This window comes from Psittacula echo, assembly GCF_963264785.1.
Source record: "Psittacula echo genome assembly, chromosome: 1".
In the NCBI taxonomy this organism is placed as follows: domain Eukaryota; kingdom Metazoa; phylum Chordata; class Aves; order Psittaciformes; family Psittacidae; genus Psittacula; species Psittacula echo.
Genome location: NC_137735.1, coordinates 137,403,961 through 137,431,556, shown reverse-complemented (window position 1 = coordinate 137,431,556; position 27,596 = coordinate 137,403,961). Strand labels below are relative to the sequence as shown.

General features: G+C 42.5%; 2 protein-coding genes across 6 annotated transcripts in view; one reads left to right on the top strand and one right to left on the bottom strand.

The window, feature by feature from the left end:
* COG5 (component of oligomeric golgi complex 5) overlaps positions 1-8,324 on the top strand; it is a gene marked incomplete at its 5' end in the record, with an annotated part of 193,097 nt that extends 184,773 nt beyond the window's left edge. The window contains one exon of the mRNA XM_080615705.1: positions 7,713-8,324. Coding sequence (XP_080471831.1) covers positions 7,713-7,827 — 115 coding nt within the window. The 3' untranslated portion in view covers positions 7,828-8,324. The remainder of the gene's footprint in view (positions 1-7,712) is intronic.
* A 208-nt stretch (positions 8,325-8,532) lies between these two features.
* Positions 8,533-27,122, bottom strand: HBP1 (HMG-box transcription factor 1). 5 transcript variants are annotated; one of them, XM_080615706.1, is made up of 11 exons: positions 27,076-27,122; positions 22,534-22,726; positions 21,198-21,432; positions 20,202-20,334; positions 19,308-19,419; positions 19,059-19,171; positions 18,382-18,538; positions 17,708-17,852; positions 15,116-15,445; positions 11,225-11,366; positions 8,533-9,638 (listed from the first exon to the last, which is right to left on the bottom strand). In XM_080615706.1, the coding sequence occupies exons 1-11, from the start codon at positions 27,088-27,090 to the stop codon at positions 9,621-9,623; spliced, it is 1,593 nt and encodes a 530-aa protein (XP_080471832.1). In that variant the 5' UTR covers positions 27,091-27,122; the 3' UTR covers positions 8,533-9,620. The 5 variants fall into 5 exon arrangements, with proteins under 5 accessions (XP_080471832.1, XP_080471836.1, XP_080471833.1 ...); XM_080615710.1 differs by having other exon boundaries at positions 22,534-22,722; positions 27,076-27,098; XM_080615707.1 differs by lacking the exon at positions 27,076-27,122 and adding an exon at positions 26,296-26,414.
* Between the last annotated feature and the right edge of the window lie 474 nt (positions 27,123-27,596).

Here is a 27,596-nt window from a genome sequence, read left to right as displayed (position 1 = left end):
TGGGCAAGGTTATCACCTGAGCATTTTATAGTGAGACTGTTGCTTTGCACTCTGAAGTGCTCGGACATCCAGGGCACGGAGAGGGCAGCTTTGAAGGTCTGTTCTTCCCAGAGGCCTCTGCTGGGACTCCACTGGCTCTCCCCTACTCTTGGTACTCCAGAGCAAGGCTGTTTGTCACTGCGCACACTTGATTACTTCTCCATCCATCCTCAGGTCCACTGCTGGTAGGCACCACTCATGCAGCTTTGCTGAGCTGGATGAACCATTCTGGATTTGTTAAGCAGACTCTTCCCTCGAGAGGTTCAGTTGGCAGCTTGTGTAGAGCTGCATGCCTGGAGCAAAGAGCAGGGGCTAGCTGAGCAGCACCAAATGCAGTGAGTGAAGGGGGTGGTACCTTGGCAGACACTGGTAATCTCTGCAGGCATTGCTCCATTGCTCTGTGCATTCACCTTTTTACCATCTCCTCTCATGCCTGTTGGTCCTTTCTAAATAGGCTCCAGTTATCTGTACAGAAGGCAGGCAAGCAAACATCAATCACAAGCATGACCATGTTTCATTCATATTTATTTTACACTCTATTGGGTGATTTCTGAGCCTGCTTTTCATGTGTCTCATGAGCCTCAGTTGAACTACAGGCATCTTGCTCATTTGTCTGGAGTCTTTTATCAGTCACCCTCTTCAAGCTTTTTCCGCCTGCACTTGTTCAGCTGTGTTAATTGAGCCTTGGATGTTGTGAGCCTTCCCTGCACTGGCCTACATCAAGAAATTATCTTTACATTGGCTGCAACCTTGCAAATGGTTATTTTCTGCAGCTTCCCTCTTTAACAACTGTGCAATTACTCTAGGGACCTGCTGCTTATAGATTCATTTACTTGTGTTATCAGAATCCTTGCAGCTTCATATTAAATCTTCTTCCGCTCTGTAATCTCAAATGCTTCACATGCAATGTGGTGTTAATGTTATGAATTAGTAGCATTCTGAGCATTTTTGTGTATTTCTTTCTGCTTGTATTCAGCATGAAGAATGGGATTTACCTGGCCAGGGGTATATTAGCCAGACTCCCTTTATAGTCAACAGAGAGAAACAGGCGCTGCTGGGGCTGATTCATCTCATCCTGAACTAGGTACCTAAAATAGGTCAGTTGCGTTGTGTCCTGAAAGCTCCATTTTCTCTGCTCAGTGAAGGGAGCATGGGCCGGGACACGGGAGCTCTCTCAGGCAGACACCTGCCCTGCAGGCATTGGAAGTTGGGTGCCTTGACCCTGTGGGATTGTGTTGAAAGGAGCGTTTCTTTAAGTGGCCAGGGCATGTTGTTTTCTTTCTAAATTAAGTTTGAAAACTCAGCCTTCTTTCCATAAAAGAAACCCTGATGGATGTGGCAGGATTTGATCCAGCAATGAAAGGACTGAATGACAGTTTGTCTGCACAAGGGCCAAATTCTTGTCTTTACCATTGGAGTGTGGGTAAGCTCCCTTTAGTCAAGCTCACTGTTGCTGGAGCAGATTTGGAATCTAGGCTTAGTGAAGGTTCATTTTCATAATGAGCTGATGTCCTGAGCCAGAGCACGGCTCTGACCGCTGACCTGACAGGGGCAGGGACAAACGCCAGCGTGGGACCACCACGGAAGCCCCATGTGTGCACTGGGTTCAGCCTCGCAGCAGCCTTGCCCTGAGCAGCAGAGCCGTGCTGGGTCACTGCTCGGCTCTGCTAAGCCAAGCGAGCAGCAGCCGCAGTGTGGCCGGGGGCTGCCGTGGAGCACGGCTGTGGTGCCTGCAAGCGCTCCCACCAGCACCAGCCATTCATAGAAACCCTCGTGTAACCCGCGTGTCTGTCAGTGCATGGTTCCTTTGATGTCTCTATTCTGCATAAACTGGAGCTGGCTCTTGCTGATCTGTGGTTCTACAGGTGATGCTGTTGGAGATTTTACAGTAACTTTCATAGCACTCAGTTAATAGACCTGGTGTCAGAGCGAATCACAGGATCGTAGAATAGCAGGTTGCAAGGGACAGATGTGCTCTTACACGGCTTATTTTCCATTTTCCTCTTTGCCCTGAATGTGCAGAGCAAGCAGACTTTGAACAAAGTACTGAAAAGAAGCCTGGCCCTGCCGTCCTCTGGCTTCCCTGCTAATTGATCAGGACCTGAGTGCACCACTGAGCAGAGGGATGATCCCTGCCTCTGCTGAAGCTTGTCATTTAAATCAGGCTCCATTTGACCGAGTCAGAGCCCAGGAGGGTAGTGCTGGTATTCACAATTCTGTAGAAAATTAACTAATTAATTAGAGTAATTCTTAATGATGCACATTCATCTCCCTTTAAAAACCACAGCCGGAATCATATACTTATTTCCCCCCCCCCATATGTAGATATAAATCTTCATGGATTGAAATAACATTTCAAAAAAGAACTATCTGGTCTTATATAATCAGCTTGTCCTGATTTCCAAGAAAGCTCATGTTTTTGCTCAAGCAAGTGAAGTAATTTAATAAGTGCTTTAAAATCCTTTTCCTTATGTGGGAGGGCATCTTAAACTTAGATTTTTTTTTTTCCTTACTTCTTAAGGCATTTTTAATGAAGCATTAATATGTGCAGAACATCCCACCAACCCTTTTCCCATAGCTCTCTTTTACAAACAATGTTTGTAATGTATACCATAGCTTGTCATTTAAAATAGAAACAGATTGCCAAACAGGTTTTATGTCCTTTATTAGACTGGGAGATGCTGAATTTAGGACATTATTTAGTCTAATCCCTTCAAGAGTGTGTTTTGTGTATTACATAAATAGGGTTTCTTCCATCTTCTTAAACATTGATAAAATAACTATAAATTACATCTTTATATATGGCAACAGCTGTGATCTCTTCCATGCTGAAGACTTGATGATACTGCTTTCACCCGTGATACTGTTTATTTTCCCATTACTACTTAGGCACCAGTGTTTTTACAGTGTCCTCTACAGGAGCAAGTCTACCTTTTTTTAAGACAAGATTTTTCATGCGAACCCAGTGCGTCTGAATTGGGTTCTGTGCTGCCGGTGGAGTTCACAGAAGCTCCTTTGAGCTGGGACCAGTGAAGTGTACAACATGTCATCATAAAATCTGCATCTCAAGTGTTAACAAAGCTACTGCACTGATTTATCTGCCCAGCTGAGGGACACTGATGTAGGCACCTCAGCAGCTCCAGTGAAGTGTATCATTACATGCATCCAGCTCATCCAGCCTGAGCTGATATCCGGCCACATGCAGCAGCAACCATCTTGCTTTGCCATAAGCAGCTTCCTGCACCATCCGTTTTTCTGTGTCACAGCCCCAAAATCCTACCCTTGGACTCAGTAACTGTCTGCAGAGAAACAAAATTCCCATCCCAAATGTACTTGTGAAATCACATCTACTTTATGACCATTGGTGCTCCCAGTTACCTCTCCAAGCCCATTTCTCCCTGGCGCACAGAAGCAACCTCACCATTAGTCTCTGGGCTCCAAACATCCTTTCTCGCTGGATTCATGATTTCTGCCTTTTTACTACCTGAACCTTTCCTGACCGGGAATGCTGTTCCTAATAGGATGCTGTTTCCTGGCCTGTCTCCATTGTCATTACCATGGGCAGCAATGCAGAGGAGAGTTTCCTGAGGTGATCAGAGCTTTACCATGCCTATGAGCGATTCCATGCTCACCAGGTAGGGAGTGGAACTCCAGGTGACTGCAGCTGCCTCTTGGCTGCCAGCCTTTAGCAGGTGCAGCAGCTTATTTTTCTCACTCAGTGTGAGGTCCCTTTGGCTGCTTTCTTTCACCACTGCTCCTCTGCCTTGATGGGTGCATGAAGCAGGTAGCTCTCCAGGCCAGCTCTGCTCTGCAGTAGCCCTTGTTCTCTGTTCACTGGTAGATGTTTCTCCATGACTTGTTCATTCTTCACTGCCCTGCAGAGAAGGACTTGGGGGTGTTGGTCGATGAGAAAATGAGCATGAGCTGGCTTCAGTGTGCGCTCGCAGCCCAGAAAGCCAACTGTATCCTGGGCTGCATCAAAAGCAGCGTGACCAGCAGGTCGAAGGAGGTGATCCTGCCTCTCTACTCTGCTCTCGTGAGACCTCACTTGGAGTATTGTGTGCAGTTCTGGTGTCCTCAACATAAAAAGGACATGGAACTGTTGGAACAAGTCCAGAGGAGGGCCACGAGGATGATCAGGGGACTGGAGCACCTCCGGTATGAAGACAGGCTGAGAAAGTTGGGGCTGTTCAGCCTGGAGAAGAGAAGGCTGCGTGGAGATCTCAGAGCAGCCTTTCAGTATCTGAAGGGGGCCTACAAGGATGCTGGGGATGGACTCTTCATCAGGGACTGTAGTGACAGGACAAGGGGTGACGGGTTCAAACTTAAACAGGGGAAGTTTAGATTGGATATAAGGAAGAAATTCTTTACTGAGAGGGTGGTGAGGCACTGGAATGCATTGCCCAGGGAAGCTGTGAATGCTCCATCCCTGTTGGTGTTCAAGGCCAGGTTGGACAGAGCCTTGGGTGACATGGTTTAGTGTGAGGTGTCCCTGCCCATGGCAGGGGGGTTGGAACTGGATGATCTTAAGGTCCTTTCCAACCTTAACTATTCTATGATTCTCATGGCACTTCAGTTCCCATCAGTTCCCACGGGGTTACAGTGAAATCTCCACCAATGGCAGCTGTGGCATTTGCAAAATAACTTTCGCAAGTTGAAGGTTGACAAGTCAAGGGACCCTGACATAAACGTTACATTAGGTGAGAAGCTGGTGCTCCCCACACTTTTGTCATGGCAAAACTCTTCCTGAGAAGAATCAAGCTTTTGTTCTAGAATTTCAGGTAAAGTTATTGATTATAAATTGCATTTTGAAATTCATCTTTAGAGCACTGAAATACTTCTACAGGACATGGGAAAACAGTGAATGTGTTTAGTCTTGAGAAAGCTTTTATTTTTGTTGTTTAGTGTAAAGCTGTACAATGTCTGTTCTAGCAAAATGCCTGAGAATTCACCTAATAGTATTGATAGAGTAGTAATGATTGGTTGTCTTTTGAACTTGAAGTTTGTCTCTTTGAAACAACACAAGCAAAGCCACAGTAAAAGAGCAAGCACAGCAAAAGAGGGCTGGCAAGGATCTCTTCTTGTTTGGCAACTGTTGGCTGTTGGTCTGTGCAGGGAAGGAGAAGGAACCCTAACCCTCTGAGCAGTTCTGAGGCCACCAGACAATGCTGAGTTTCTTTTAGCTGCTTTTTGAGTTGTAAGAGGGCAGTGGCTGCCACTGCTGGAGTTGGTTTTGCCGCTTAAATCAGGTTCTTTTGAGGCAGGAGAGAAAGAAAAAATATAAAAGCTGCTGGAAGGTCTGACAGCTGGACTCTAATGCTGGTGTTTGGCACTTAACGTAGCCTAAATTTCATTCCCTCTTGTTTGATCTGATGGGAATAACAGTCTGGCTAAGGATTATCAAGGGCTGATGCTGAGTGGTTTTGGGTGCTGCTTTTAGGGTAAAGCTTCTCCCTTTCATCTGAAGGGATCTGGTTATCTCTGTCATCTCTTTCAAGGGCTTTTTCAAAGCAGAAAGGATAGCAGTGTTACCATCTGGATAGTGATGCCAACCCACAACTTCACCAGGAGGTGTCAGCGCTTTCTAAGTTAAGCAGGTCAATGTGGGGTTCTTTCTGTATTCAGCTTTTGGTGACTTTTAAAAACTATTTGGGCCCAAGAAACTTTGGGGAGTGCATAGAGGAAAGGACAGGGACACTGGTGAGAGGAAGGGGAGAGATTCAGCAAGATGAACAACAGCTACAGTAAAACTGTTACAGGAGTTTCTTGACTGTCTTTTTAATAGTAGCTAACATCTAACATGCTTAATGATTACTGCTGACCAGGGCACTTGAGTGCTGCCCTGAGTGGGAATGTGAGACTCTTCCAAAGGGTCTCCCTTCATCTTGATGGGATCCTTGAGCTGTCCCTGCCTGCATCTCCCACTACCACGCAGTCTGCTTATCACATGCTTGCCCCTCATCGCCAGCTGATCTAAAAAGCACACTTACCTGCTGTCCGTTTCCCCCAGTCTCACCTCTTCTCTTTAAATCTTGGGGTTTAAAGCTGACCTGCAGCTGTGCCTCTTCTCTCTGCAGTCCATCATGTGGACAGCTTTGCTGGGAGTGAGGTGAGCTGCACCCAAAGGACGCTGTGCCTGCAGCAAGCAAGTTTTTAGATGTTGCGTTTTTCCCTATAGAGCCTGTGCTGCTCCCCAGAGACCATTGGGAAGAGCACACTGAAGGTTTTCAGGGAGCTGACCAGGTGCAGATATTCTTTCCCTGACTTTCTGGCTGTAATGTGGGAATAACTTTTCTCTTGCTGTTTGTTGATGTTTCTTCAGAGTGTTGGTACCTGGTGTGCACCCCTCTAGCAGCAGTAACTCACTAGGAAGTTGTTACCAAAATTGAAGAACTCTCAAGTGCATCCAGGCCAACACAAGAGACTGTTTCTGTGCTCAGTCACCTTATTCTTCTGAAGCCTCTCAACTCTCCAGTAATCCAATCCATCCTCCCTTTGCATCACCTCCATCTCAGACCACGTGCCCTGAGCTTCAGCCAAAAGGGAGTCTGGGGGAGGAGCTGTGCTAGGCTCCCTTCTGGGGAACTGTGAGCTGTGCTGGGCTCACCTTCTGCCTGTGCTGTTTTGTTCCCATCCTGTGCTCAGAAGAAAAGCTGCTGTGGGTTCCTTGCCTTGCACAGTTGCACACTTCACTCTTTCCCTGTTGAACTCCATTAGCAGCAGGCCAGGGACTCTGACTGCAGGCGTAGGTTTGTGTGTCTCTGTGTGTATGCATGCGTATACCACATGTGAACACCCAGCTCGCCTGCTGCACTGACAGTGAGGAAATTCAGAGCCCTCACTGGTTTAGAAACAGCCTTACTTGCAGGTGAGAGGATGATATGAGGAAATATCAATTAAATTGGAAGCCAAGTATGGCAAACCTGACCTGACCTACTTAATAAAGTTGGAATCTGAACAGCTCAGCATTTCCGCAGTCTTTGTTTTGCAGATATGCTCATTCAACAATACTATTTCCTAGACTTGTTGGCTGAAAGGTGGCCCCATGTTGTACAGCAAGTTAAATTAGATACACAAACGTAATCACAGCTGCCCTTTAGCTTAGACATGCCTGTATGTGTGTGACTCACACAAGACTACTGTGTGCAACACCCTATGACAACGTATAGGAAAAACACTGCAATGCCTTACAAACATACGTGCACTTAAGTCTGTGGGTTAGTGCAGCGCTTCCCAAAGGACCGCAGCAGTTCCAGAGACTTGGCCTGCAAATCACCTGAGGGCATCTCTGTTGGTCACCACTGCCCCAGTTTTCATTCTGCATGTTGCACTCGCAGCAGCTGCTGTCTATCCTTTCCGTTTCTAAAGGTTACCAGTACAGCAATGTGCCCGAGTCTGTGCGTCAGAGCTGTCATTTCAAGCCATCTGCAACATGCTGCTGCTGTTTATTTAAATGTTAACTTGTTCGCTCCTCAAAACATGCAAGAAAGGAGAAAAACAATCATGGAACAATTATGTAGAGCTTTGTAAGGCCTTTCGTGGCCACTCCTTCCACAGACATGCAGGGTCACCTGAGGCAAGTTCTGTAGCAGGGAAGAGGTCAACTAATTTCAGTTGCAGGTCCTTAACTTGCATAACCTGCATGCTATCAATTGCTTTTTCTTTTATTTTAGTGGTGCCCTGGAGGCTTACGTTCAATCAGTGCGAACGAGAGAGGGAAAGGAGTTTGCACCGGTCTATCCCATAATGGTTCAGCTGCTGCAGAAAGCGATGTCGACCCTTCAGTGAGCCAATCTGGGCAACTCTCTCAAATCTTGGCACAGTACCGCAGTCACGGGTCTTTGGTGCCATGCAGATACTTGCATTCCCAACTACGTAAGCTTTACAAGGAAATGTGTTTACCTACTTCATCTCTGAATCTTCTGTCTTCTTGCTTTACATTTGCATTATAGGAACTTATTTATACACAAATATCACAAGGAAATTGTACAATTTTTATGTGCTGTAAGTCTACATCTAATGAAAACAATTCTTCAGCATTCCTTTTGAATTCAGAAAAACCAGGACATGCTCAAACACTGCAGTGGAATTCATGAGTATCTCAAATAAGTAAGTAGCTCTTATAAGTATGAGCAGTTGGATACATTTTAGCCTTATTCAGTACTTCTAAAAGCCAGAATCATCAGTTACCATCTAAAAATCACTAATTTTAACACAAAAGTATTTTATAAGTAACAGAAATGACTCTCTAGTGCACTGCTCTTTGCTTGGAAATAATTTATATAGATTTCAACTTTCTTTTGGCTTAAACTGTAATAAAGAACATTGACTCCAACCCTGAGTGAAGTATCTGAAATCCTTCAGCAGCTTCCTCACTGCACAGCATCACACACGCTTTGGACGAGTTCACGTACAGACTTCCATGCACAAGGTGCTCATCCCACAGGGCGGACTTCACGATCAGTCCACTTCATTTCATATAATACACACCACCAGATTTTAATGGATTTATTTGAAATAATATACAAGAATATAGTGTGCAAAAATCTGAGGGGCAACATCACATAGACATGTGTCATAAACTGAAATTTACAGTTGTGATTCTTAAACAAAAAAAAGGAACACACAGCTGTTTAGTAGACGAAAAGCCATGATTGTAAAAGTTCACAGCAGAAGCAGTTGGAATCCTAATGCAGCTGCTCTAATTGTAGACAGTTGGAGGAAAAAAAGTAAAGTGCAAGTGTTGCACGTATAGTTAAGTGCAAAGTTTGCCCCCACCATAAAGATGTCTTATGGCAAAATAAAGTATTGTAGAGTATGTGGCAAAGACAAAACACAGAGTTAAAACTATGATGGTGATGGTATCAACAGCACCATTTTTCTGGAGATAACGCTATTTATTTGTTTCATCCTGTCCCGGGCCATGCTTGCCCCTGGCAACAACAGCTCTCACTAGTGCCAGCTTGTGCAGCATCTCTCGCCCCCTTGTGGGGACACATTTCCTCCAGGGCAATGCGAGCAGCGGCTCCGCGCTCTTTACGCTGTGCTCGCCACACTGCGGTGCGGTGCTGGCGCCTGGCTGGGCTGGGACACTACCACATAACGCATCTTGCCATCTCAGAGAAGCCCAGGCCCCAGACTCGTAATTAATAATATGGTTGTGCAATACATATTAATCAGCTATAAGAATCAATGTATATAAACAGCTGTTACATATTTTAAAATTCCCCTTTTTGTACATTTTCTTTTAAAAATAAACATTTATACACGTCTCCCTTGCCTCTTTCTAAAGTACTTTAGCACCACAGGATATCCATTTTCAAGCCTATATTACCTGAAACATATATGAAGTTTGGAAGAAAAATAAGGCAATTTGGTTTAAAATGTTGATAGTTTTAGCTTACTTAATGTTCTATTGTAAAAAGCAAATCTGCACTCATACTAGATCATTTCCAACTTGATGGTGCCAGTATTTTATGGCCACACAGAGTCACAACAAATAGTAAGACCTTGATCGTGCATCTTCTTGCCATCAAGCAACAGCCATTTTGTAAATACAGAGTTAACAGGGAAAATCTGGTTTAATGCTGTTGTGAGCCCTGAGAAAAGAAAAAGAACCAGGTTAGCACTCATCAAGCAAAAGGGAAGGAGACATTATCTTAAATCTAGCAAACCTTTGTTTTGAAAGCCACAAGTACTTGTAATCATTGGTCCAGCTACTCTGAAGAAAACAAAAAGCCCAGATTATTTTATCCCTCCTCATCACAAGACCATCAAGACTTCTTTGTGGCAGCCCAGACCCCACCATCACTACTTGGTAAGGTAACCACGCTGCTAACAAAATTCTTAGTTCATTAAAATAAAACCATAAAAAACTATTTCCTGCTGTAACACTGCAGTAACAGGTCCTACAAATACTGTTACCTTGGTCTGAAGACCAAGGAAAATTCTACTAGAAAGCAGGGTAAGAAAGCCATCCTTCTTCCCAAGGCCAACTATTCCTCTCAGTTATACACAAACACCCCCACTGACTTCCTTGAAGCTAAGTGCGTGTGTGAAATTGACCTCACCACCCAATGCCCAAGACTGCGGTAGTGTAAAAGCAGAATAAATACACAGTATTACTTTAACTAAACCCACAAGGAGATCTAACAGAAGCTGTGACTGTTGATTAAAATAGAATACAGTGAACAGAAAAACAGCTTGTTCTTTGCAGCTGGGGTTTGGTGAAATCTGCAAGGGACTGAAGACTGAGCACCAAGTACATAAACAATAAGCAGCAACTGAGAGTTGGAGCATTTCTTAGTCTTAAGGCAACACTTGCATATGCTCTTGAGAAAGTAGCCTCAGTTACACAGAAAAGGAAAGGGCTAACTTGATGGAATCTTAAACCTGTGAAGCCCACACTATATACTTAATGCCCCTATGCAGGCATAAAATGGCTGATGAGAGGACCTGGCGTTTTGTGCACAATGGGGATCTTTCCTTCCAGCCTCTCTTCTAGCTGAACATGCAGGCTGGCAGAAATCTCCTTTCTTCCCCTATGTTCTCTTTATATGACTTATACGCTTGAAAGCCCTTATCTTAATAGATCCACTGCTGCAGACTCTTAAAATGGCCTTCTGCAATGTTGAAAACAATTTATTTCCCTGCAGAAGAAGTGGTATCTATTGTATTTATTTTACAATTAAAACAGAGTAGTAAATGAAAGGGATTAATGGAAAAAAATAACTTGCTCCTTCAGTAACTTCAAATCATATACTGACAGAAATTGTAAGTAAAAAAGATAGAAAATGGTAAAGAAGAAGTTTTTACTGAAGAAAAATAAGACCGAATCAAAGGAGGATTTTGTAAAAGTTTAAGTGTTTCTGAGGAGACATGTAATTTAGGTACGACCGTGTGAACTCAATTACTTCAAACAAAAGGTGATGTGCTCTTCCTCTGGCTTTCACAAGCACACTCACTTCCAGTCCAATAGAATTCATGGAATTAAGAAAATATTCAGAGACCCTTGCCTGATCTGTCTCCTGAAAACTGCCCAAACGGAGGCTACCCAACACAGGGCAACCGAATGAAGGTTTGGGCTACCAAGAAAGGAGTAGACAGCAGTTTATCCTCAACAACCTGACGCTACCATATGAACACATTTAACTGCACAATGAAGAAGTAAGCTTCACAAACATACAGAATTTGTTCGTTTTCGTTTCCAACAGTCAGGATTTAGACGTTTCTGTTCTTCTGCCAAGGCCTTGGCTTCTAGCGTGTACATCCGTCTTTCTTCGTTTTTCATTTTCTTCCACCTGTCACCAAGTATCACACTTATGGCTCTGCAAGACAAATGTTTACAGTGTGGTCAGGACAGGGTGTTAAGAAAAACCCTAATTTTGTTCTTTTTATCTGAGCACTTCAAAGAAGACAGAAGTTAAGTGTTGAAATCACACACACACAGAAGTCAACTGTATCTGTAAGGTTTTTTAAAACAATCCTGTTTCTGATTATCTTCTCGTACTTCTTTCAACAGTTAAACAGCTGAGATTCTGTGCTAGCTGAGCAGGGGTCAATGCACATTCTAACATTTCAGCGGGTGTACATTTGAATACACAGCAACTGACATAAACCAGCAACACAGGGATGTTAAAAAAGAACACTACCAAATGGTAACTCACATTTGTTTCGCTCTACTTTTGTACTAGAAGATCATATGACAGATTTGCTGAAAATATGTTCTCTAATAATTAGGGCAATGATCTGAATATGACCTTAGCCAAACAAATACTTGATTAACTGCAAATCCCCATGTCTACTTAACAGATGTGTGTAGCCTCCTCCACCTTTAATCCATACTGGGCAGAACATACTGTAAGTTCCCATTCCTACACAAAAGAACTATCTGTTCTAACAATGAATTGCTGAATTGCCTTCCTATTCCTTATAAACTTGCTGTCTTTTGGACAGTATCCCATTATTATCATGCCATATTGCTCAACTGCACTCCCAAATGCTGGATCAATATTCCCTTAAAGCTTCAACTCCATCCTTTAGCAGAATGAAAATCTCTAAACAGCAGCTCTTTTACCAGTGCTCAACTACTGAGCAGGTGTTTTAGCTTCAGATTACAGTGATCAACATTCTGTGATCAGCTTTAACAAAAAAAAAGGTGCAAACAACTCTGCTTCATCATATTAAAAAGTTCCTTGCTGTCAGCAAAGGTATTCATAGACTTTCTAACAGAATCAAGAAGAGCAGAGTGTCAGCAACCTCTTCCATAGGTTGATGCACATACAGCGTTTCTGAAGGCTTTTCTGCACTGTAACAAGAAAATGCATTTTAATCCTGCAGGACTGTGTAGTACTGTTCAGGCTTCAGGAGCCACGGAGCACCCAGACAGCACAGCAGGAACTCCATCGGGGCTGCCCCTCAGCCTGTGCTGTCACACGCTCTGGTGGCTCCTGAGAGCAAACTCCTCAAGTTGCAACCAGACCCATCCACATCAAATCCATTTGCACTGCCTGTCTCTCTGGCAATGGCATTTCTGGTTTTCTATCCAAACTGAGAACCAGTATCTTGGGTCTGTCATCAGAAGTAAGCACACTTAATTAGCAGATTTTCCATGTTTTAGCAGTATCCAGAGGCAAATCAACAGCACCAGAAACCTGTCTGGTTTTGGTCACCAGTTTATACTGGGTCACTCATACCCCCAGGAAAGAACATGGTGACACAGAGCACGTTTGCTGAAAAAAGCACTGCATTTCCAAATAAAATAAACTACAAAATCTTTGTATTTTAAATGCAAAAATATGTATTTTATTCTCTCCAGAGAAAAAAACTGCACTGAGGCACTGAAAGTGAGCACAGATCTGTACATTTCAAAAAGACTGAAATATCTAATGCAGACAAAAGCTCCATTTTGCCAAGGAAACAGTTCTGTGAGCAAACCACTGAGATTGAAAAAATATGTGTACAGAGAAAGTTCCTGACATAACAGAGACTTAATTCACCTGACCAGAAACAAGAAAGAAATGATTCTACTGCTTCACTGCCTTACGTGTCCTTCACCTCACCAGAACTCCACAGCATTCTGGTAATCTGCCTTTGTCCTCTTAAAATGCTGGTAAGGTACCTGACAACTTTTTAGCAATCAGGATACAACCCCTTATGCTACAGCTAATTCAAAAGAAATTGTCAAGCAGTAGTTGAGAATGCCTCAAGTTTACTTAGTGATTATGTTCGGCATGAACAAATACTCTAGTTTAGGTGATTTTGTCTTTAGAACATACACGGCTCAAATTATTGAGGTATTTTTGAAGGCACAATCAAGTCCAACTACAGTTACAGTCAGAGTATCTAGAAAAGAAACAAGTACTACTCTAATGCCAGTTTCTCAAGTATGCTTTACAGTCCATCGTGTTTTTAAGTACCATGTGAATGCTGACTTGTGTTCTGAATGTTTACAGCTCACCATCTGGTTGACATGGCTTGAGCTGCTTTGTCTCAGAACTTACCATTTAATTCCAAATACCTCAAGGTCTGTCCTTTCTTACATGCTAAGAAAAAATTAAGTGTAGCAAACATGAGAACTGCAGTGTACAGAAGTGAGTACTACATGTAACCAACCATAAGATCTACTCAGTAATCTGAAAATGACATACTAAAGTTAAAATCATGAGAGTTGCCTCTGAACAGCTAAATTAGTAAATGTCTCAGCCACATTTAAGTAACAGTAATTGAATGCATATATAATCAATTATCACTAACTCTTTGTGATTTCGTCTGTATGGTATGGCAATAAACTGCATCCAAACGCACTGCCTTCCAACTGGGATGGTGAGCCATGCACTCTGAAGCTTACTAGTAACTTTCATCACTTTCCATCAAGGTAAACCTGCTTACTGAAATATGCAACTTATTTTCACACATCCATCCAGTTGCAGCTCCAGTTCACTGCATCCCTTTGAAATCGCCATTTTAAGATAATCCATCACAGACTTTCCTAGCTGACGTTCTGTTCGATCTCTCTTTGACAGTTGCAATGACTTAGAAGGCAGCAGATCCGCTTCACTAAAGCTACTGTAAACAGTGCAGAACATCACTGCCAGGTCACACAAGACTGGCTGGAATTTAAGGCTGGATTATTTGTATGACAGAATTTTATTTCTCAACAGCAGTTACAGCCTCCTTACCAGAACGTTATAAAATAGTTAAAACCCTCTCAAAGCCCTGTCACCTTTAGTTTTTACCAGATTTTGTACTAAAATCTTTATGTGACAGTGTCATTTTTATAGTAACAGTTTCATAATGTTATATATGTAAAAAAATCTGAGTATAAGATCGGTGTATGTTCATGTGCTTTAGTTTATATTTAGATATGCACAATTAGCATAAATACTAAGACTATTTAAAACATTATAATGGAGAGCTTTATGAAGGAAAAAAAAATTGTTTAGACATGAACATGTGTATAGATAAAAAGAAGCCAGAAAGAAACCAACAAAGAACCTTCCCTCCAACACAGAGTCATACAACTCTTCGTGCAGGTTGCTGAACCCCTCTAGGACAAGCAACATTTGGTGAGGTACTGTTTGGATTAAGATCTTTCAGATACCCCAACAATCAGTACTCCTTTTCTCAATACAATGTGCAGAGTGAGGATAACTCGCTCTGACAGAACTTCACTGAACAATTTGCAATATTATGTCAAGACTTAATCAGAAGGATCAGAAATTCCCTTTTTCCACTACAACACACGAGCAGAGAGGCTGGTGCTTTTTTTTTCTCCTTTTCTCACCAGTATAAACAAAGGCTGTTGTGTATTTGTGACTCTGCTAGTGCACATACAGACATACATCAGTTGCTTTACCCAAATGCTTTCTCAGAAGGCAAGACTGCCAAAAATGGCTTGTGTCCTATTTACCAAGTCTGCCCATAGATTAAGAGTTGTGTCAGCATCTTTCAAAACTTGTTCTGTAAACCATGTACACACATTTTATTTCATATGCAAAATTTAGCCCACTTAAAGGTGGGACACGGATATTCTATAAGCTCACCAAGAATAACAAACTACAATTTGTATCATTACCTGTTGTCTTTCCCTGGATACATCTGAGTGTATTCAACTCTGTATTTTTTGGCAAAAAGCATGAAGGCATTCATTGGTCTTTTGCACTTGTTTGGAGAAGTGGCACTCACAGTACTTGCAGTCCCTGAGCTGTGGCTTTTGCCAGCTTTGCTGTACAACGAACTGGAGGAAACATGTGACGACGCAGTAGATGCACAGTTTTTACTACTGCACTCTGATCTCTCAGCCTCCTGACTGTTTGATCCTCCACAGGACAGAGAAGCGCGACGTTGGCGAGCCATGCTGCTTAGCACATAAACTGCAGAGGAATCCATTGGGGTAAAATCGTAGCTGCAAGAAAAAGTCATTATTAGAAAACGACAGAGTAATTTTCACAGAAAACCCCTGAATAGCCACTCATTCTTCATCTATACTACATTTATAGTATTTTGAAGTTTTTGCGCGACATAATGATTTGCACTTGATGTAGATGTCGGTATGAAAAAATAACCAAACCTAAACAAAAAAAAAAAACCCAAAACTTTGGCACAAATTAACAGTGTTTTCAGTGTGACAGCATACTGCAACTTTGCAAGGTTTGCTGTGTACTATCAATTCTCCAGCTGTATATCTGTTGCACACTGTCTTCAATTTCATCCTCCTTTGAAATAAGCTTCCTTCTTTCCTTTTGTCCCTACCATAAATCAAATCTGGTCAGTGAGTGACAGGCACTGAAAGGGACAGCTAATGTGGGAAGAGTAAGTGTTGGACTCACTTGAAAATATATATTAATTACAAATATAAAACCACTATTAAAATAAATTCTATTATATAGGCTATTGTACAAATAACTTAAATACATATTATTTTACAGACAAACCTTCCAGTGAGATTAAAAAACTGGTGCATACTCTTTAATTTGAAGCTGACAAAGTCTGCCCTCTAGCGACAAACATGTGAGGTTCCGCAATATTTCAAGGTATTTCAACAGCTTAGTCAAGTTGTTTCCATACAATTTAGACCTCCAAATTCTGTGAAGTATTGTAATTTTTTGTTGACCAACAACTACAAATTAACCTCTCACCACTACAGAAGAAGTTTAATTCCACAAACTGTTACCATCTCCAGGAACCACAGACTATACTGCTTTTAGCATGCCATATGGGGAAAACACACGCATAAAGGTGATAATCAGAGATCTAAAATGCTAAATTACCACCACAAAATAAACATAAAATATCTATAACTCAAAGACTGTGCTCACCCACTGCTCAATGTGGCTATAGTTGCGTAACTTACGGCAAAAATAAGGGCTTTGAAGAGGTTTTTTCAGAACATAAAGCAGAACTAATAACGAAACACTGCTAGGGGTAGCCCAGCCCTCCCATGCAAAGGCAGCTCCTTTCTATGGAGCAGAACCACAAGCAAGAGTGCAGCCTGAAGATTTGCCTCCAAAATCCCTTAGAAAAGTAGAAAGCAACTAAGAAGGGATAATGTTTGTAGGCAAGCTCACAAAACAGTAAGAGCGAGCCTTTCTGTTGTACAAATAGTCCAGCACCCTTCCTATTCCTAATCTCCTTCCCGTAACACAGCAACAGGGTTTTGCTTTTCAATTCTTCTGTCTTGTTATCCACAGCTGCTGCTGCATACTCCTTTCTCTGTGACTTACTCCCTCCTGTCCAGAAAGACAAAATAAGGAATTTGAAGTGTCCGGGCCTGGCTTCGGGATAAGAAGCCACAAGTGAGATGTAAACAAACTGATTCTAACAACTGTCTACACATGCAGTTAGAATAGGTGTTAATAAGAAAAAAGCCGTGACAACAAATGAGTGAAGACAAGCACTTGAAACAGTATTTTAAATTCTTTTTTTCTATTGTAAGAACACCAAAAAGCAACCAGACTAAAAACAGATTCTAAGAAAGAGCTAACATCATAGGAGAAGCTGGATTTTAGTAAACCTAGAGATCTCAAAATATGGAAGTGTGGAAAGTATGTGAAAATCTCATGGGTGATATTATTTCCTTAGAATAATTTATGTGGACAGCACCTCTGAAGGTCATCTGGTTGAACCTCTTGCTAAAAGCAAGGCAAACCTCATAACTCATCTTTGAAAGTTAAGGAAGTTTGATATATTGGAAAAGAATCACAAAAAGCTGAATATATAAAAATAGCAAGAACTAATTAGGAAAAGTGTTGTACCCTAAAGCCATAGCACATACATTTATTACTAAAAAAACTACTAATTCAGATGCATGGCTGCATAGGAAGCACAAGTTAATAGCTATTGTGGGAAAACTGTCTAGGCATTTCAAACATAACCCACTTTACCTGTAGAATTTATACAGATAATATACATATATGTATTTACTGCTTTATCTAATCACTCTTAAACTATCATATTATTTTAATCCAAGGTGAAATAAACTTTGCAGCTTAGCACAGCACGATTACACAGCTTTCCTGGTATTCAGTCTTTGGTTTTCCCTCTCATTTATTTTGCATTACCAAAAGTTTTCTCTCTTTGCTCAGCATACTGCTTCAAATTCTTGCAGACATAAGGTGCCTACTCATTAAATATAAGAACCACTGAGGCCACTTTATCCAAAAATTACCTTTTAAATGTATCAAAAACACCTGAATCATCAAAGTTAATGGCATCAGGGTGTCCAGGAGGTAGACACAGATCTCCAAGATGCATTTCACAGCATGGAATGCCATGCTGTACCACAGTCAAGCTTGGATAAAAAGATGACCAACCTGAAGTGGTAGAGAGTTAAATTAGACAAATGGCTAGACAATCTCTCTAGTTCTTAATTGGAGCAATCCTGTATCTCTATAGGATATCACTTTATAAAACTGTTCTGCTGTAGCTTCTTTCACCCAGATGAAAAAGCAGAAACACTCAGGGAATTCCTACTGCAAACAGTTCTAAATCTAATTTTAGCAAAAAAGTAATCAAAACCTGCTGACTTTTATCATCAGAAGTTTCATGTTTAGCAAGTGAGAAAATCCTCCCCTATTTGTAGCTTTTCATCCCCCCCCCATCTTGAGATCCACTTATGTCCTTGATCAAATCTTCCCATAAGAAACATGCAGTATTTCTGTAGCTTTATAACTTTACAGTTTTGTTTGTTCAAAATTCTGGATTTATTTACAAAGACAGTAAACTGATTCTACAACACTGCTTTTATCAATTTCTTGAGCAACATGGGATGCAATAAGATCTGCAGCTGCTTTCTAAGCACGTTTTAATATACAACTAAGCATACTTAAGAGCATTTCATACCTTTATTTTTAACATAAAAAGGGTGGTCAAGTCTGCATTCTACTGTAAGCAAGCCATCTTCCACTGTGCCAGGATCAAAAGTCAGCTTCAGCACTGACTCACCAAAGGAAATGCTTTCTTCATGAGAAATTAACTTCAGACCATCAGAACCATAGCCCTGTAAACACACATACAGTTCAAGAAAAAGCATACACCTATGTATACTATAGGTGTATATTCATCACCTTATATTAAAAAATACCAACATTCTAAGTGCTCTTGCTAGTGAGGGTGGTGAGGCACTGGAATGGGTTGCCCAGGGAAGTTGTGAATGCTCTATCCCTGGCAGTGTTGAAGGCCAGGTTGGACAGAGCCTTGAGTGACATGGTTTAGTGTGAGGTGTCCCTGGCCATGGCAGGAGGGTTGGAACTTGATGATCTTAAGGTCCCTTCCAACCTTAACTATTCTATGATTCTATGATTCCATGAAACAGACAATGTAAAATTTAAAACATACCTAAATTAATTCAGTTTGATTGCTTTATAGTAAGATGCTCAAATAGTACAGTGAGCAGCTCTAGGCAAGTTTAGTGCAAACCTATCTTACTGAGACAATAATTAAAGGCACAGGGATAAATAATTAAGAAATGAAGTATCTGCTACAGGTATTGAAATGAATTTATCAGAACTAACAGCTACCTTGTATGGACTCGCTGGGAGATTTTCATCTTTTCCACAGCTTTCAGATCTTGCAAAATCCTCAACATCCTGCCATTCTTTATTGCGTCCTTTATGAAAGCACAAACGAGAGCCTAACAGATTTTAAGAAAAAAGATTAGTGTTATGTAAAAAAGCGTGCTACAAAAACAATCAAACAAAACCAATCAATCAACAACAAAAAAACCCAAGACAAACCAAATACTTATTCAGTGATACATGTTAGGTTACCTTTTAGAAAACAATGCCAAACAGTTGAGGGCCAGGAATGGCACCATCCTAAATCATCATCATCTGAAAGTGATGACATGCAGAAAATGCCAGATTCTGATTCACTATTTGCCTATTAAAAAAAAAGAAAAGCAGAATGGTGTTGATATTTTACTGCCAAAGATTTTAGGCTTGGTCTTGTATGTCTTTAGATACATTCTTGACTTTGCATCTCTATCATTATTTTGCCTGAAATACTAATAGAAATTAGTATTCTATTACTATTAGAATGCAGCAAATGTGAATAGAGTACTTTCACTTTCTTCTCTTGCAATGTGCCATCCAGAAATTTTTGGGTTTAATTCTCCAAGATTCACTTCACACACCTATGCTTATTTTATGCTTAGGTGCAAGCATTTTACAAGCCATCATTCCTTGGCTGTCCATAGAACCACTCAAAGCACATGTTACTCCTTGGTCAAATTACTGGAAAGCTGTAGGGCCAAGTAGGTTCTAGGTAAATAACTGGGAAAAACTCAGTGTCTTTAACAGACAAGTTTCAGACACAAACTACTGCACAGGAAGGGGAGAAGCAGGACTGACAGGTTTTGTGCGTCTAAAAGGAGATGGTTCTGTATTTCCTTTCTGAGACAGTAAAGAAGTTAATGTAATTTTTTAAAGCTTGCTATAGAAGGAACTACAAGAGAAGCAGAGCTTTCTTAGAATCTCTTCACCGAAATGTGGACTCTGACAAGAGCACTACAAGCCTATTGTGTTTGGTAAAAAGAAAAGTGACAGAAAATCTAGCTTAGATAGAAACAGTATTAGAACTAAACAGATGATTTTTTAACACTAGTTTATCTTCTCAGAAAGCTTAACCCACTACTCATGCATCTTTATTTCAGAACAACTCACCCTTTCATGTCTGACTGGTGTTTCATCGACATCATTCTTGGAGAAGCTGGGATCGTTCTTTGAAGATCCTGGTGGAGGACGTGCATAGGAATGTAAACTTTTGCTTGTAGCTATTATGTGAACAGGAGATGATCTGTAACAGAAAAACGTATTTTAAAATATTTCTGATTAAGACAACACAAGATTTAGCTGCTACTACTCTAAAATGCTTTTATTTAATAAATATTTCTATTTGCATGAGCTGAATACCAATAAACTTCCCACACCCCAACATTCAAATGGGATGATTAAAGGGTGCAAGCTCAGGCAAAGGGAGTATTTAGCATTAACTCCTGCACAGCTTCTATTATACCACCCAAATGACAGTGCTACCTCCACGTCAGCGTCTCCTGGTCACAATGCTGACATTTTTACAAGTATCTTCAATACCCCCTTCTTACTGTACATAAAGACAGCTGCTCTGTCCTCATGATTAAATCCCAACTGCATTGCTGCACTGCATTTAATTTTCTTATTATAAACCTAAGACCAAAGCTGTACAATAGAACGTGAAGCCCAGAAATTTCGCTTCTCACAGCCATATGGAATTTAAAGATCTCAAATCTGAAAACACTATCAGTAAAAAAAAATATTGCATTCTATTTCCAATTAGCTCTTTTAAAGAAAAAAATCTAAAGTCAGTGAGCTAGTAAGTATAAGAATTTAATGTAACAATTTTTCATCTGCTGCTTCACACGAGGCCCATAATTTCTGAGCTTTCTGGGGTTAGGCAATGTCCTTATACCATTCTAGCTCATTTGTGCCTGGCAATTAAGCAGCTTTTGCAACAGGCTCTGAAACAAGTCCTGTGCAATCTGCCACAGAAGAATACTTACTATATGGAAAGATCAAAAATAGGGTTCCAGTTTGAAGTCAGAGGGTGTCAAAAGTGAAGGAAACATTTCTGAAGGCATGTTACAAATCTTCACAGTTCTAAATTGAAATGAATGCTAGTACCTGTTATAAAAAGAGCACTGCATCAAAGGACTCTGAGGACTTGTGGCTATATTTGCTAGTTCTGTCAACCAGTTCACCCCATTCTCACAAGAATAAGCACTTTCTGAATTGCTGTTTGAGGTATGTTGGTTCCACGAAGGCCTTGAACATTCTTGATGCGAAACATCAGCACCAAGCTGAAAAAGTGCAGGTGGGGTAGAATCTGTCTGCACAGCCTGTAGTTCAGGAAGATCATCTATGAAAAAATGCACAGATTAACATAATTATACCCACTGCTAAGTTTTAGTTGACACCACATCTTACAAATAAAGATCAAAATGAAGCAACTGATTTTACTTTCTGCACATCACAACTACCAACATCTCACAAATCCTACTCATAATACCAGCAAAATGGCCACAAAAATAACTTCATCTTCACTCTACTATACATTCATGCAAACAATTTAAGTAAAACATTAAGTATGTAAAAATGTAGTTTTGGTTTTAAAATTTTTACTAGACTGACTAGTTTAGAGAGCGTTGTACTGCAGAATGATGCAAAAGTAGCAACATGCTTCACTAAAATACTAGAACATTCAACAAAAAGAAACTAAATTAATCTGTCCTAGCAGGTGTGACACTTAAAGTTATCAATACTGGAGGCTGCAGAAGGTAAAAGTTTTCCATGTTTCCACCTGGGAACTGGAATGAAATAACTGAGAAGGCATGAAAGTTGTGTATACAGCTTGGTAGGGATGAATTCTTACCAATGATCTCCACATTTCATGTTGTATAGAATAGCAGAAAAGAGCTCAGCTTGTTATCAGAAGTCTGTGTTACATGCTTTCCTGTAACTAAGTAACATTATTCTTAATCACTCCGTAACTCCAATGAAATGTATTAACATTTCATTGCTTGTTATCAATACTTTCTAATGTACATGCTATTCTTGTCCAATATGTAAGAACTGAAGTTAAATGTTCCTGTAGGCCAGAATCTCTGTTTACAGCAGATCTAAAGCAGCGTAATTTCCCTTTAGGAGGAGCTCTTGAGCTTTCAGTTTGTTATTCTTGTACCAACAAAAAAACCACCAGCTCCTCTGGAGATTAGGAGCAGAAATTTGTAGCTCTGTTCAAGAAAACATTTAAGTCAACAGGCCACTGTGTCAGAACTGGAAATGGATTAAAGGAAAGTGACTGCAAAATAAGACCTTAAGATGTCATAATTCAATGCCATATTGTCTTCCCTACTGAAGTTAAAATCAATAATCTCAATCATCTTCCAGTAATCTCACTATACGAAAACTACATCAAACTTCAGGATTTGGCATCTTCTGAAAAAGTCACATTGTTTACCAAGTTCCATGTGTTCATCACAGGATGCATATCCAGGAGAAGAGGGCAGGTTTTCATTACACTTCAGCAACTCCAGTGACTCATTCATCCCTGAAGTTCTCTTATCCACTACCAGAAGGAGTTTCTGAACAGCATTAGGCATTTGATTTGTCTTCACTTTCCACACCATGTTAGGATGCTCCGAAGTATCTGACTTTAAAAAGACAGAGGTTAAAAATTTGTACACAGACTGCTTTAAGCTGCATCTTACAGGTTATATCATTACCAGCACCCTAAATCCTCCGTGATCTGTTAAGAATCACAGCATAATTTAGCTTGAAAGGGACCTCTAGAAACAATCTGGCACAATCCTCGCAGAAAGCAGATCCAACCCTGAAGTCAGATAGGGCTCCTTGCAGCCCTGACCGCTTAAGTTTCTAGTATCTGGAAGGATGGAGATTCCTTGACACTCCTCAAGAACCACTGACTACTCTTGCTGTAAAGAAGTTGTTCCTTGTGCGTGGTTTGAACTTCCCTTGCCACAGCCTGTGCCCACTGCCTCCAAGAGGAGGCACTGGAATGCGCTGCCCAGGGAAGCTGTGAATGCTCCATCCCTGGCAGTGTTCAAGGCCTGGCTGGACACAGCCTTGGGTGACATGGTTTAGTGAGAGGTGTCCCTGCCCATGGCAGGGGGTTTGGAACTAGGTGATCTTAAGGTCCTTTCCAACCCTGACTATTCTATGATTCTAAGAGACCAGGGTCATCTCCTCAACCACCATGCAAGCCAATGTAAACTACATTCACTTGGTACCCTGAGCCACACATCCTGTCACAGAAGGCAATCAGACAGGTCAGACAAGATCTGCCTTTGGTTAATCCGTTCTGGCTATTCCCAGTCATCTTCTTGACTTTTAAGAGCCAGGACATGGCTGTCAGTAGGACCTGCCCCACAATCTTCCTTGAAGGCTAGGGTTAGGCTGACCAGCCTGTAGTTTCCCCACATTCCCCTCACTGAAGCCAGGTGTGACATTTTCTTTTTTCCTGCTACTGGGAGCCCTCCCACCACCACATCTGCCACCTTTTGGAGACCATCCTCACAATGACACTGGCCAGCTCCCTCTGACACATCCTATCCAGTCTCACCAACTCATGTGTGACAAGCTCACAGAACTGGCCTGCCCCTAACTTGCTCTCCCTGCTGTATAGACAAAGAACTGCCTTGCTCTGTCAGATGTGTGTTGCTAGGCCCAGGGACTCAAAGAACCTGGAGACTGGTTTTGCAAATAAAGACCAAAGCAAAGAAGATGCCAACCTCAACCTTTTAAGTCCCCAATGCCATTCAGCATCACACCTGTATTTTTCATAGTTACCCTTTCACAACTGGTGCATCTACAGAAGCCTTTTTCACTGCCGTTCACATCCCATGCTGTCTCAACACTAGGTACAGTCTCAAACACATCTGTTTGCTAACATCCTTTGCTTTCCATTTGCATGGAAAGCGAAAGAAGCCTCTACTAGTAGACTTCACTGCGGTTTCATTTCCCCAAATCCCATAACATTTATACCAACAGAAATATTTTAAATCATCTTCAGCAGTGAGAACTGTGTGATTATTATACACCACCACTGCATCTAGAAGCTGGAAAACAAGGTTATCCAGTCTTTAGTAATTTGGTTTTCTGCTTGGGTTTTTTTTTTAGATGATGATGATGAATTAAAGCTACCCTAACATGATTACCTTCTGCTTTAATGAAGCGTCAAAAGTAATGAGTCCCTCACAAGAGCAGAAAACATAGCTTAGTAAAAAAGAAAATCTGAAAAGTCTACCACAAACATGTCCACTAAGGAAGCTATTGTGCACATTAGAGAAATACAAACTATAGCTAAAGTCTCATATTTTCATGTGAAACAGTAAGCCCATCATACTAAATGGGCTAAAAGTTTCCTTAGTAATACATAAAAATCCATAACAATTACTGAAAAAAAACTCCCCAACCAGCTATTTTAATAAACAGTTAAAAGGTAGTGCGAGTATATAGCAAAAATTAACAATATTCCATATTTTTACTCATTCTATGCATGTTTCATTAAGCTTGTCCTGTACATAATATGGTTCAGACATAACCCTCTGAATTACAAACTGGCCCTACCACAAAAAGTTTGACCTAAGCAGTAATATTTTTTTTACTGGAAAATTTCTAACTTCTCATCTCCCAGTCTTTCACATACAGGCAAAACTTACAGAAACTTTCATTCCAAATGTAGAAAGATTTTTGATCTTACTCAAATGGCACTATTACAAAGCTGCAACAGTGTAATTCTGATTTTAAGGAGGTAGAGAGGGAAATTCCTCTACCACCATGAGGGACAGCAAAATTACAGAACAGCACAAGAGCAGAAAGTTCAGCCATTTCTGCCATAAAAACCAGATCTCAGTAGCACAGGTCAGGACCTTGATGTTTATCTGCACATAATCAACTCTGAAAAGACAGTCCTTGTTTTTCTGGCTTGTCTACATCCTTCCTTTCCCCCTTCTATCTTGTTTTTCCCTCTATTTTTTCTCTCTTCCTTTCACGTTTTCCTGCCAAAACTAGCCAGCTAACATGTTTTGGGAATGTTACCTTCTCCTTCCTTTCTGCCAGCTGCCACGATTTGAAAGTGCCTCCCTGGTACCCCAACACACGGAAGGTCAGACAGAAGAAACAAATACAACATGCTCATCTGACAAGAAAGATATTATGAGAAACGAACTGCTCCTCCAAGTCACAAGAATTTATCTAAACCAAAACCACCTGTGTACAAAAGCCAAAATCTCCTCTAAGAGATGAATTAAAAACAAAACAAAAAAGGAAGTGTCCGACTTTACTCTTTTTTTTAATTCTACTTGATTAAAGCCTACTTTGGACATCACGTGCTTCTCTTATTCTCAGTTGTTCAATGTTTTGGAACATTAAGAGGAATGGTTAGCTTGTAAAGCTGGGATTTTTTTAACTCAACTTCATGTTCAAAACTTGTTGTGACAGATGTTTTTAGAAGTATGCTTCACAGAAACATAATTGCTGCCGTTTTCTTTAGAGGCTAAATGAAATAATTTACGAATCTCTGCTTTAAAATAGGTCAACTTATCACACTAAACAAAACAGCAATATTAACAAAGAGCTTATTGATTGAACCATGTCTATTTTTGAGGGACAAAAATAAGTTTGGGACAAAAAGTAAATAAAGACTATGGGTGAGAAGGGGTTCAGCAGGAACGGCGCAGCATCCACCCAAACCACACTGTGCAGGAATGCCTGGGTGGAAGTGCTTCCCGTGGTTTTCCTTCTGGTATTGCCTGCCTTCCCCCAGCCTACCACCGAAGTCTCAGGCAAGGTCTATGCCTACAGCAATTCACTGGATGGAGTTTAACACGGGGAACAGCTTCTCCAAGCAAAACACAACATACTGGCAAGACTGGATCTACACCAGGGACTTTTATTGGCACAGCTGCTTTGATCAAAGAGCCTCGTTCCACATCTCCGACTCGCACAGCTGTGCCAGAAAAACGCCGCGGAGGCACAGCCTCGGAGGAGCACAGGACATGATTCATGATGTTTTTGCACAGACAGCCTTTTAGCATTACTCAGGCCGAACTGTACCTTCTACCCAACTCCATCGGTGTCTGCTCCCCCCCCCCCCCCCCCCCCCCCCCCCCCCCCGCAGAGGAAGCACTGCCCTCCCCGCACCATTTAAGCGCCCGCCGCGGAACAAACATGACTTTGATTACATAAAGAGTATATTTACGACAGAATTAAAGGCGCATGAGCACACAACACCCTGCCGTGACCCCGGACGATGGCCCGCAGCCGCCCTGGCGCGCAGGGGATCCCCGTCCCGGTCCGGAGCCTCTGATATTGCTCCCCCTCTTCCCCCCACTGCGGGACGGGACCGCCCCCCCCCCCCCCAGCACACACCCGCCCATCATGTGACCCCGCCTGGACGCTGCCCTTGTTTATAAACTTCACCAAGCAGCGCGCATGCGCCCAAGGCCCCATTCATTCACAACTGCGTAACAGCCCGGCCCGGGCGCCCCCCCCTTCCCAGCCCACAGACCCCGCTGCCCGCCATTACGCCCCCGGCCGCAGATGCCAGCCGGGTTCGCCCTCCTCACAGTTCCAGCCCCCTTCCTCAAGCGGCCGCTGCTCCCCGCAGCGGGGCAGAGCGCCCTCGCGCTAACACACAAGGCGCTCCCGAAGAAAAACGGGGGGACACCCGCTCTACTTCGCTCGTTCCGCGGCCTGGCGCCGCAGAAGAAGGGCCCCGAAGGGGGTCTGCGCTCCCTGCGCACGCCGCGACTTTCAGCCCAGCAGCGCGGGAGGGTGGCGGCTCCGCCGGGCCGGTGAGCGAAGGCGCCCAGTAAACAATGTCCGGGCTCCTGCCACCGCCGAAAACGAGCAACCAACAGTCTCCTCGGCTTGGCCCGCGGCCGCCGCCGCTCCCCTCCGGCCTGGCGGACCCCGTCCGTCCCCCACCAGCGCCTCGCGGTCCCCCAGAAGCGGCAGCTCCAAACTTTGCGGCACTTACCAAACCCGTCGCCATTACCAAATTCCCCTCGGCTCCCCCCCTGCCTCCTCCCCGCAGCGAAGTCCCGCCCCAGCCTGGCCGTGCTTGGCCGCCGAGTGGCCGAAGATGACGTTGTTCAAGCCTTGGCCGTCTTCCATTGGCTATGTGGCCTGCCGATCAGGAATCCGCCCGGAGGGCGGACATGTTTTCACTCTCCTGCCGTGCGGATTGCACAGCGCAGCACATCAATCATCCCCATGCGGCGCTCCGATTGGCCAATGCCTCCTCCGGCTCGCCGAGGGGCATCCTGGGAGTTGTAGTCTTCGCCGCCGCCGCTGCCTGCCAGCTCGGACGCGATAAGACGACAGCCCCCAGGATGCCCCGCGCCGCGCTCGGCCGATAGTAAACAACAGTCACAGGGACACGTGTACCCGCGCCGCTGGCCGCCCGCACTACATCGAGTCCCATCGCTGAGCGGCGCTGCCTGACCTGGTTCTGCCCAGGCACGGGCGGCGGAGCAGCGGCCAGCCCGATCCCCTGCC